This window comes from Ctenopharyngodon idella, chromosome 24 (genome assembly GCF_019924925.1).
Source record: "Ctenopharyngodon idella isolate HZGC_01 chromosome 24, HZGC01, whole genome shotgun sequence".
NCBI classification, from domain to species: domain Eukaryota; kingdom Metazoa; phylum Chordata; class Actinopteri; order Cypriniformes; family Xenocyprididae; genus Ctenopharyngodon; species Ctenopharyngodon idella.
This window is the reverse complement of record NC_067243.1, coordinates 4,765,508-4,777,934: the sequence shown is the minus strand read 5'-3', so window position 1 is coordinate 4,777,934 and position 12,427 is coordinate 4,765,508. Positions and strand designations below refer to the sequence as shown.

General features: G+C 40.6%; 1 protein-coding gene across 1 annotated transcript in view; it reads left to right on the top strand.

The window, feature by feature from the left end:
* LOC127507311 (GRAM domain-containing protein 2A) overlaps nt 1-12,427 on the top strand; it is a 31,066-nt gene that overhangs the window by 4,292 nt on the left and 14,347 nt on the right. Inside the window, exon 2 of the mRNA XM_051884301.1 lies at nt 6,511-6,632. Coding sequence (XP_051740261.1) covers nt 6,514-6,632 — 119 coding nt within the window. The 5' untranslated portion in view covers nt 6,511-6,513. The remainder of the gene's footprint in view (nt 1-6,510; nt 6,633-12,427) is intronic.

The following is a 12,427-nucleotide window of genomic DNA, read 5'->3' as shown; positions in this document are numbered from 1 at the left end:
GTGATTTAAGCACTTTCAGATGTTTCAGTTTGGATGAGCAACTTTTGGAAAGATGCTTAAACGCTTTCTTGCATCTGTCACTCTTCTTCAGACATGAATATTTGCATCTTCTGCCAGACGTCTCTGTTTTGGCTTCTCTTCCTCTTAAGGCGCCGTAGGTCATATATGCGAGCTCGCATTAATAATAAAAGCTGACGGTTAGTCACGGCAGGCCTGGCTGGCGTGTCGACACAGGTTGGAGCCGTCGCTGTCTAATTCAGAGGTATGGAATGTGTTGGGAGTGGAGATTTCCTTACATTTGCATTATTTCCAATTCATTGCTTCTGAACTTCCGACATCCTTGTTGTGTGTTTCATGCCCAAATGTGGCCTTTGTTTGCATGTTTTGTCAGGTCATGTTCTACGTGCGGGTGGGCTTTTTTGAATAGTTTGACCACCTAGAAACATATTGCAATCTCACCAGCAACCATATAACAGCAAGCCAAATGTCATTCTGAACACCGTATGTGCCACATAGAAACCATTTCAAAACAACTTGCATAACAACATGCTAAAGAACATAGGGATGATACTGAAAATTTGAAATAGTTTTGAAGGGCTGAAATCAGTGACCGAAACAGACGTTACATTTTGCATTTTCTTGGCTGTAGTTTGTGTGAAATGAAACATTTTTGACAATACTGGGACTTTATTTTAAGGCATTTTAACTTCCTGATAGCATTCTCACATCAGGAAATTAGCGAAAGCGATGTCTGTGTCACCACAGCGCTTTCACTTTCAAGAACACCTGCATTTGAATAAAACTGAGTTCAGGACGAGTTCAGCAGGATGCTTGTTATTTTACTGCCTGCACAATTATATGCCTGTGTAGAGAAGCAGAAGGAACAACACTGAACCTCTGTGTAAAAACACACTGAAGATTGAGGAAGTGTTTTATTTAAACAGAGCATCTTTCTTCATATACGGTACTTGAATCTCTCACTACCCACTTTTATTGACAGGATCTGTTTTGTCGTCTAATATGGGGCAAAACAAATGACCAGCAGTGAAGAGAGCTGATGCTCTTCCAATACAATCTAATAGGAAATTTAAAAATGTTTCATTTTGGCCATGTGGGTTAATCTCATAACAACATGTCCAGATTTCATCCCTGTCTTTTATCAAGTCTTTTCTTCCACTTTAAAGTCTATCTATCATTCTATGTCCCCAGAATGTGTCTGTGAAGTTTCAGCTCAAAATACCCCACAGATCATTTATTATAGCTTGTCAAATTTGCCTCTATTTGGGTGTGAGCAAAAACACACAGTTTGTGTGTGTGTCCCTTTAAATGCAAATGAGCTTCTGCTCCCGGCCCCCTTTCCAGAAGAGGGTAGAGCTTTAACAGCAACAACAACAAAGCTGGAGAATCTCACGCAGCCAAAATGAGGATTGTCAGTAACGGTGTTCAGCCTTACATTGTTCAAACCGGAGTCGACACTGATGGAGAGACTCAGGAAGAAGTTACAACTTTTAGACGTTTCTGAATGGTTAGTGGATAAATTTATGTAGCTGCTGTGGAGTTGATTCAACTCATCGACTAGCATGTGCCGTCATGTTAATCTTTTATGCAAATCCAGTGTTGAATTGACCCTCGTTTGTGAAGCAGTCCGGCGTAAAATGACGGCATGTCAACAACACTCTACTACAACAACTCTTCCTCTTCTCTAAAGCAGCCCAACATGGCCTCACCCCCTTTGTTGCGTGTTCCCGGGGGCGGGGTTTATGTAAATTTTAGGGTTAGCGATGTCACAAACCCGGGAAGAAGCTCATTGTAGTCCCTACCAGCCATTGTTGTAGTCCTTAAAAAACCTTTAATACAAGTTATAGCAGGAAAAACATGCATGAACATCAAAAGGTATGTTGAAAGATACATTACAACTTGCAGAAATGCATCATGTCTCTATTAGTGTTTCAGCTGCGGAAAGACGTTGATAAAACAGCTTGTGAACAACACTTAACGCCACATTTACCTCAGGAACGTTATCCAGTGTTCACGGTCCGTTAGTTAGCTATAAAAAACACTAGAGAGGGGCTCATTTACTGCTAATGATATATTTGTTTGAATAAATTTGCCATGAAGACAAGTGTTTATGAAACTACCTAAAATGCCTTATGTTTTTCACCTCATTTACACTTCATTTTCTTTATAATAATATCTGTATAATTTCTTGTTTTGTTCTTTTGCCTCTAGGGTGAAATGTGAGCTGAACACATTCTTGTATTGTTTGTGTGTGTTGAGTGGTTGCTCTTCTCTTTCTCTCCTCCTTACACACATTATAATGTATTTTAATAGATAATGATGGTGCCATGGAGACCGTCACGGGTTTTGTTTCGGTTGGGCTCTCCCCTTTGGAGCAGTAAGAGGATGTTTGTAAGCTTGAGTTTCTACATTCGTTCCGTTTGAAATCACTTTGGAGCGTCTCCACTCAGTGTGAAGAGTTTGACGCCAGCATTTGTGGTCTTTCGTTTACCTGTAGCCTGAAACGTGTGCCTGTCGACTCCATAAACATGGTCAAGGAATCCCTGTGTGACCTTTTCTAAGCCTGTTACCATGGTGATGTGAATGTCTCATGTTCGTAAAGTCTCTCACCTGACTGAAGTGAGAAGACTGATCAATGACTTCAAAGGACACGAGCGTCTCAGGTCACATGACACACAGACAGAATGTAAAATCCCCGAGGTGAAGAGCTTCACTCCTCTTTCCCCCTCTGAGCCTCATCTGAGAGAGTTTTTGTTAAGCAGGAACAGGGACAAACATAATGGCCGCTTGACCCGTCTGTTTGTTCACTTTTATTGGTTTAAATTTTTTATTTTTCTCGTAAGTCACTTCACGCACTCTTAATAGCGTGGGACTCACAGAGGGAGACGCTTCGCTCTCTGCCATCCTCTCTCTGTCCTGCTTTCAGCAGCGCAGCAGATTTTCCCAGGGGCTCCGTGTGTTCCTTCACACCTTGGATGAGCTCCAGGAAAAACAATCACTTTCCCCTCCAAACCACACTGATGAGACGACAGTTCCCTTGATCTGCTGAGTTAATGGAGGAAAACTGTCCCTAAGACATCTGTCTATCTATCGTTCTATCTATCTATCTATCTATCTATCTATCTATCTATCTATCGTTCTATCTATCGTTCTATCTATCTATCTATCGTTCTATCTATCTATCTATCTATCTATCTATCGTTCTATCTATCGTTCTATCTACCTATCTATCTATCTATCGTTCTATTGATCGTTCTATCTATCTATCTATCGTTCTATCGTTCTATCTATCGTTCTATCTATCTATCTATCGTTCTATCATTCTAACTATAGTTCTATCTATCTATCATTCTATTGTTCTATCTATCTGTCTATCTATCTATCTATCATTCTATTGTTCTATCATTCTAACTATAGTTCTATCTATCTATCATTCTTTTGTTCTATGTATCGTTCTATCTATCCTATCGTTCTATCTATCTTTCTTTTGTTCTATCTATCGTTCTATCATTCTGTTGTTCTATCTATCTATCTATCTATCTACCTATCTATCGTTCTATCATTCTATCTATCTATTTCTTTTGTTCTATCTATCGTTCTATCTATCTTTCTATCTATCGTTCTATCTATCTATCATTCTTTTGTTCTATGTATCGTTCTATCTATCTATCGTTCTATCTATCTATCGTTCTATCTATCATTCTTTTGTTCTATCTATCTATCCATCTATCTATCTATCTATCTATCTATCATTCTATCGTTCTATCTATCTATCGTTCTATCTATCTATCTATCGTTCTATCATTCTATCGTTCTATCTATCGTTCTATCTATCTATCTATCGCTCTATCTATCATTCTTTTGTTCTATCTATCGTTCTATCTATCTATCGTTCTATCATTCTATCGTTCTATCATTCTGTCGTTCTATCTATCTATCGTTCTATCTATCTATCTATCTATCGTTCTATCATTCTATCGTTCTATCTATCTATCTATCATTCTATATTTATCTATCTGTCGTTCTGTCTATCGTTCTATCGTCCTATCTATCGTTCTATCATTCTATCTATCTAACTATCTATCTGTCTATCTATCTATCTATCTGTCTGTCTGTCTATCAACTGTGTTGTGGTCATAAAACAAGCATTATGTTTCACATGCATCTTTATCTTTCATTTCTATATTGCTGGTTTTGAGTTTGTCTCTTGTTCTATAAAAAGTTTCTCAACCACGATCCTTCCCTCTACCGTCCACGTCAGCAAACCGTACCGCTGGAGGGACATCAAACCATCGGCCCCCGGGAGATGTCTGCGGCCTCTTCCTGTTTGGGGAATATCGGGCTTGTCAGAAAACTATTACATGCATTAAGCTGAAGAAACGCTACTTTACACTCACAACAGAATGAGACAAGAAAGCATGAGTATTTTCATTAATCAGTCTCTAAATCTTTTTCCGGCAGCAGCTGGAGTGGTTTGGTCCTGTAGCGTCTCTGTTCGACGTCTCTCAGTGTTTGTGGTCAGTCACACCTCTATATTTAGAGCTAGTTATCAGCTTGTTTTCTGTCTCTCTCAAGTCACTCTGTCCCACTGCATTTTACAGATGGTATTTGGTTGGCGAGTGATATATATAGTTTGATCTGTGTGTGTGTGTGTGGTGAGGTGAGCTGTTATCACTTGCCTGAGTGTTTTCACGCTGCCAGCTCCATCCACAGAGAAAGTTTGAAGCCTCCAGCTTCTTCCAATGGCACATTTCCATAAGAGGGCATCAGAAAAACATCTGAGGAGCCTTAAAGGAATAGATCACTCTGAAATTAAATGATTTTATAAAGTCGTACAATTGTTTTGTGTGATCAACAGACACAAATCAAATTGTTGTTGTGCTTTTAAAAAAAAGAGGTGCTTTTAGATGCTTCAGGTTGAGTGTCAGCGATTGCAAGTTTTCAATAATGTGACCACAAATGAGAGCGAATACAGAAGCTCGGGCTTTCTGCCTAACATCTACTTTTGTGTGTCCTGAAGATAATACAGAGTTGGAAGAGCATGTGGGCGAGTACATGATGACTCCTTTAAAGCTTCTGTTACTGTAAGAAAATCTGGTGCTTTGAATTGAGGGAAGGGAGCGTTGCGTATCTAATGTCAGGGAATTCCTGGACATTTGTTTATTGACAGTTGTTGACTAGAGGAACGTCCCAGTTTTTATGTGAGGGACTGTCTCAAAGCGTCCCCGGTAATATTCCTGTTATATTTATTTGTGTGGCAGGTTTTCATTTGATGGCTGACTCATTCTCACACGCGGGCTGATTAGACTAATGCGATTTGCCCTCATTAGCATGTTTAACTGAGCTGGTAGTGTTTGAGGCAGCTGATCACAATAAACCGCTTCACTTTTCTAGGTCAGTCTTGAATTTAAAATGGTGTCGTGTTGTTCGAAACCAAATGCAGTGTTTTTCCATGTGTTTGTCTGAGAAACCTTAGGAAACTAGTGAAATGGTAGTCTGTGTGTGTCTTGTTTATAGTAATAGTGTTTGTTTTTGTGTGTGCACTGTCTAAATCCTAGTGCGCTGCCTACCTAGGCAGTATTTTAAGGCATCAAGTGCAAAGACTAGTAAATAAACAACTTTACCCTGCATTATAAGATGTTTCGATCTCATTATAAGACAGCATTAAGTGTCCTTCATAGAGATGAAAATCCCAGAATGCATTGCAAAGAAGTTAAAGACTTTTGTTTCCAGAATTGATTGCATATTAATAACTATTTTTTTATACTTTCTATAAATGTTCTTATTTATTTCTGATCTTATTTATTGTGTGCATTTTTTTCTTGTGTAACAAAACAAAAACATAAAAAAAAAGCAAAAATGTTCATGGAAAAGTGAAAAATAAAATAATACTGCAAAATAATGATAGTTTAATCTAACTTAAAATGTAATATTTTACGTATCATTTTTGTTGTGTGTGTGTATATATATATATATATATATATATATATATATATATACACACACACACACATATATATATTATTAAACATGATATATAATTTTACGTATATATATATATATATATAATTAATTAATATATATAATGTTATAATTAATATATATAACGTTTTATATATATAATTACATGTAAAACATAATATAATGAATAATAATGAATATATATATATATAATATATATATATACACACATGTATATGTATATATATATTAAACATAATACAATAAATAATCCCTATCTTGGTTATTGTGTGCATTTTTTTCTTGTGTAACAACAACAAAAAAAAAACATTAAAAAAGGAATGGAAAAAGTTTTACATAATGAACAAAGTGAAAAAATGTCGACTTTATTCTGCAAAATAATGATAAAAATAGTTTAATCTAATTTAAAATGTAATCTTTTACCCATATATATATAATATATTAAACATAATACAAGAAATAATAATGAATTATGAAGTATCTAATTATTGTTTTTATGTTTTTGAACAGAGAATGATGACGGGGCTCATTGATCAGGGTGATGACATGGGCCTGGTGACGCCGATAGAGCTGACGGACCCTCAGAAGGACGACGACTCCCAGTGCCCCGCCCACTTCAGGCAGAGTCTCATGTAAGTAGCGCATACATTTGCATATTCAGATTACACACTAAAAGTACTGCGCAGTATTCAGCACATCATTTTAAAATTAGTTTTAAGTTCTTCATTCCAAAATCCTTAGATGAAGTCCAGTAGATGAAGTGTGTCTGCAGCATCTCTGTGTTTTTCTTAAATCTACGCCCTGTTCCCACAAGTCTGTGCTCGTCATCCTCCGGCAGGTTTGCGATCAGGGCCGGGCCGCCCGTCATCCATAACACCACAAACACACGTTTCCATGCTCACTGTTTGCTTAAACGTCTCCCCGCCTCAGACCATGAATTAATGAACCACATTTACGTAAAGACTGTGTTTGTGTTTCGCCCTGATCAGGCAGGTTTATGAAACCGTGTCTCAGAGGGTTTTGATATTAATATAAAATATTGCCAAATTTCTAATTTTTGTTTAGTTTAAGGTGAAGTCCTTAACTAAAACTAAAAACTTTATTTAATTGGCATTGACATGACTAGATATTGGTAAAGAGATAGCTTGATGCTAAAACGTTTGCTCAAGACTTTGGAGGTTGTTGATTCTAATTCTTGTCAAGTAAAGTTTGCAATATAAGATATACATCGATCAGACATAACATTATGAGCACTGACAGGTGGAGTGAATCACACTGATCATCTCTTCATCACGGCACCTGTTAGTGGGTGGATATATTAGGCAGCAAGTGAACATTTTGTCCTCAAAGTTGATGTGTTAGAAGCAGGAAAAATGGGCAAGCGTAAGGATTTGAGCGAGTTTGACAAGGGCCAAACTGTGATGGCTAGACGACAGGGTCAGAGCATCTCCAAAACTGCAGCTCTTGTGGGGTGTTCCCGGTCTGCAGTGGTCAGTCTCTATCAAAAGTGCTCCGAGGAAGGAACAGTGGTGAACCGGCGGGTCAAGATTCATTGATGCACGTGGGGAGCGAAGGCTGGCCCGTGTGGTCCAATCCAACAGACGAGCTACTGTAGCTCACATTGCTCAAGAAGTTAATGCTGGTTCTGATAGAAAGGTGTCAGAATACACAGTGCATCAGTTTGTTGCGTATGGAGCTGCATAGCTGCAGACCAGTCAGGGTGCCCATGCTGACCCCTGTCCACCGCTGAAAGAGCCAACAGTGGACACGTGATCATCAGAACTGGATCACGGAGCAATGGAAGACATCACGTGGCTCGCTGGGTGCATGTGCGTCGCTTACCTGGGGAACACATGGCACCAGGATGCACTATGGGAAGAAGGCAGCGTGATGCTTTGGGCAATGTTCTGCTGGGAAACCTTGGGTCCTGCCATCCATGTGGATGTTACTTTGACACGTACCACCTACCTAAGCGTTGTTGCAGACCATGTACACCCTTTCATGGAAACAGTATTCCCTGGTGGCTGTGGCCTCTTTCAGCAGGATAATGTGTCCTGCCACAAAGCAAAAATGGTTCAGGAATGGTTTGAGGAGCACAACAACGAGTTTGAGGTGTTGACTTGGCCTCCAAATTCCCCAGATCTCAATTCAATCGAGTATCTGTGGGATGTGCTGAACAAACAAGTCCGATCCATGGAGGCTCCACCTCACAACTTACAGGACTTAAAGGATCTGCTGCTAACATCTTGGTGTAGATACCACAGCACACCTTCAGGGGTCTAGTGGAGTCCATGCCTCGACGGGTCAGGGCTGTTTTGGCAGCAAAAGGGGAACCAACACAATATTAGGAAGGTGCTTATAATGTTATGCCTGATCGGTGTATATAAAAACATAAAGATGACAATCACTAGCTTGAAGCGTAAAGAAGGTTCTTGATCATTCTGAAGGGGTTCTAGATTAGCAGAGGCGGGCGAACACAACTCCAGTCATGTGAAATCAATCAGCGTCCTCCTCGGGTTCAGCTGTGCCTCTGAAAGAACCCACGAGACCAGCATTCCCACATCATCCACACACAGATCACTGCTTCTCTGTTTTTCTAATTCACATGCCCAGATTCTCATCAATCGCAAACAGTTCAATACAACCACAGATTCTGAATGCAACAGTTATTGCTCTAATATGCATAAAGTATTTGTCTTTTTCACATATCTAATATACACCGATCAGGCATAACATTATGAGCACCTTCCTAATATTGTGTTTGCTGCCAAAACAGCCCTGACCCGTCGAGGCATGGACTCCACTAGACCCCTGAAGGTGTGCTGTGGTATCTGCACCAAGATGTTAGCAGCAGATCCTTTAAGTCCTGTAAGTTGCGAGGTGGAGCCTCCATGGATCGGACTTGTTTGTTCAGCACATCCCACAGATGCTCGACTGGATTGAGATCTGGGGAATTTGGAGGCCGAGTCAACACTTTAAACTCGTTGTTGTGCTCCTCAAACCATTCCTGAACCATTTTTGCTTTGTGGCAGGAGCATTATCCTGCTAAAAGAGGCCACAGCCACCAGGGAATACCGTTTCCATGAAAGGGTGTACATGGTCTCAACAATGCTTAGGTAGGTGGTACGTGTCAAAGTAACATCCACATGGATGGCAGGACCCAAGGTTTCCCAGCAGAACATTGCCCAAAGCATCACACTGCCTCCGAAGGCTTGCCTTCTTCCCATAGTGCATCCTGGTGCCATGTGTTCCCCAGGTAAGCAACGCACCCGGCCATCCAGGTTATGTAAAAGAAAACGTGATTCATCAAACCAGGCCACCTTCTTCCATTGCTCCGTGGTCCAGTTCTGATGCTCACGTGTCCACTGTTGGCTCTTTCAGCGGTGGACAGGGGTCAGCATGGGCACCCTGACTGGTCTGTGTCTATGCAGCCCCATACACAACAAACTGATGCACTGTGTATTCTGACACCTTTCTATCAGAACCAGCATTAACTTCTTGAGCAATTTGAGCTACAGTAGCTCGTCTGTTGGATCGGACCACTGACCACTGCAGACCGGGAACACCCCACAAGAGCTGCAGTTTTGGAGATGGAGAATATACAGTTTGTATAGCATTACACCTATGGAGAATCCCGTAAACCACAAATACCAACGTGTGTGTGTGTTTGTCATGGATGAGGTGTTTGGCTGCAGATGAGAGGCCTATAGAGTGGAAAACAATAGAGAGAAAATGGGACTCATTAGATGGAAACAACTCCATTGGCTGTACAAAGAGGCTTTTGAGAAAGAAACAGAAGTATTACTGTTGTTGACGTGATCAAACCTCCTGTCCTGCAGTCCTGTCGTCCTGCAGCGTTTGTTCTCCGGATATGAATGATTCCTCAGATCATGTGGGTTGTTGAGGAGAGCTGTTACTTTACTAAAAGATCAGACGTACCATTTTAACTTGCTGGAGCAGAAAACAGGTGGGAAAATCCCACAGAAAGGACGGGAAGCAGTGTTTTTTGAGCTTTTACGGACCCGAGCCACATACAGACTTTTCACACCTGACAAAGAAATCACCTAGCGAGCGAACCACTCTTCAGAAAAAGGACATACTAATTTTGATTGGTCTGTTTTTGTTGATGATGCTCTTTTGGTTTTGCATTGAATTCAGGAAGCCAGATTTGTTGCACAGCAGGTGTCGTGGTGTTTGTGCGTCTGAAGTGTCGTTTTCACCGAAGTGTGAGACGAGGAGGTGATGTCACTGCTGCAAACTCCACGTGCAGAACGTTCACGTTTAGAGACGAGCAGCTCTAATTACATAAGGCAGCAGAGAGGGGCACACACTCACACACACACACCGCAGACACACACACTACTCAGGGTTTGTGCAGAATAGCACACTATAGTATCCTACTGCTCATGTATGGGTTTTGATTATAATTAAACATAAGCAGATGACACTGTTTTAACTTCCGAACAGGTTTAGAAATCATGTCTCAGTTATATAATATGCACTGCTGTTTGCCTCCATATCAAACCAGGATCTGTTTGAACACACACACACAGCCTAAAAGGTGGCGCAAGTATAATTTGATGGAAGTTAGATATAGATTATTTTTCTTTAGAATAACGTGCACTGATGAATCCTTATAGTGTCAGTTTTGATGTCATGTTGTCTGTAAGTCCCTCAGCAGTGAGCGAAACATGCGTCATCTGTGCAATAACAGCCGTCCCAGAGTCTCCAGAGGAGTGTCGCGTGTGTTGATGTTCTGCTTTCAGTTTGAATGCTGATTTGAATCATTTGGTTTGAGACGGTTCTTCCTCAGAGACCCTGTATTTGTCACTGAGCAGGAAGACGCACAACAACAAACACACACACATGTAAATGAGGACTTATCCTTATATAAAGCTCATTATCATGACTGCAGATTGACCCAAACCCCTAAAAGAAAACTTTATTTACTTGATTTATGAAAGGGTTAGTTTACCCAAAAATGAAAATTCTGTCATTAATTACTCTCCCTTATGTCATTCCAAACTCGTAAGACTTTATCTTCGGAACACAAATGCAAATTTTCGATCGCTTTATATGATGAACAGGTTGAATTTAGGCTTTTATTCACATATAAACATTCATCAATGCACACATCAGTTGTGGTAAACAGAAGCTCAAATGTGCTTGCTTGACGTGTGAGAACCAATGAGGTTCATTCTCGTGTTACGCATCACGTTTGCTTCCTCAAGAACCAATGAGATTCATTCTCGTGTTACGCAGCACGTTTGAGCTTTCACAAGAACCAATGAGGTTCATTCTCGTGTTACGCAGCACGTTTGAGCTTCAGCGAGAACCAATGAGATTCATTCTCGTGTTACGCAGCACGTTTGAGCTTCAGCAAGAACCAATGAGATTCATTCTTGTGTTACGCAGCACGTTTGAGCTTCAGCGAGAACCAATGAGATTCATTCTTGTGTTACGCAGCACGTTTGAGCTTCAGCGAGAACCAATGAGATTCATTCTTGTGTTACGCAGCACGTTTGAGCTTCAGCGAGAACCAATGAGATTCATTCTTGTGTTACGCAGCACGTTTGAGCTTCAGCGAGAACCAATGAGATTCATTCTTGTGTTACGCAGCACATTTGAGCTTCAGCGAGAACCAATGAGATTCATTCTTGTGTTACGCAGCACGTTTGAGCTTCAGCGAGAACCAATGAGATTCATTCTTGTGTTACGCAGCACGTTTGAGCTTCAGCGAGAACCAATGAGATTCATTCTCGTGTTACGCAGCACGTTTGAGCTTCAGCGAGAACCAATGAGATTCATTCTCGTGTTACGCATCACGTTTGCTTCCTCAAAAACCAATGAGATTCATTCTCGTGTTACGCAGCACGTTTGAGCTTTCACAAGAACCAATGAGATTCATTCTTGTGTTACGCAGCACGTTTGAGCTTCAGCGAGAACCAATGAGATTCATTCTTGTGTTACGCAGCACGTTTGAGCTTTCACAAGAACCAATGAGGTTCATTCTCGTGTTACGCAGCACGTTTGAGCTTCAGCGAGAACCAATGAGATTCATTCTCGTGTTACGCAGCACGTTTGAGCTTCAGCAAGAACCAATGAGATTCATTCTTGTGTTACGCAGCACGTTTGAGCTTCAGCGAGAACCAATGAGATTCATTCTTGTGTTACGCAGCACGTTTGAGCTTCAGCGAGAACCAATGAGATTCATTCTTGTGTTACGCAGCACGTTTGAGCTTCAGCGAGAACCAATGAGATTCATTCTTGTGTTACGCAGCACGTTTGAGCTTCAGCGAGAACCAATGAGATTCATTCTTGTGTTACGCAGCACATTTGAGCTTCAGCGAGAACCAATGAGATTCATTCTTGTGTTACGCAGCACGTTTGAGCTTCAGCGAGAACCAATGAGGTTCATTCTCGTGTT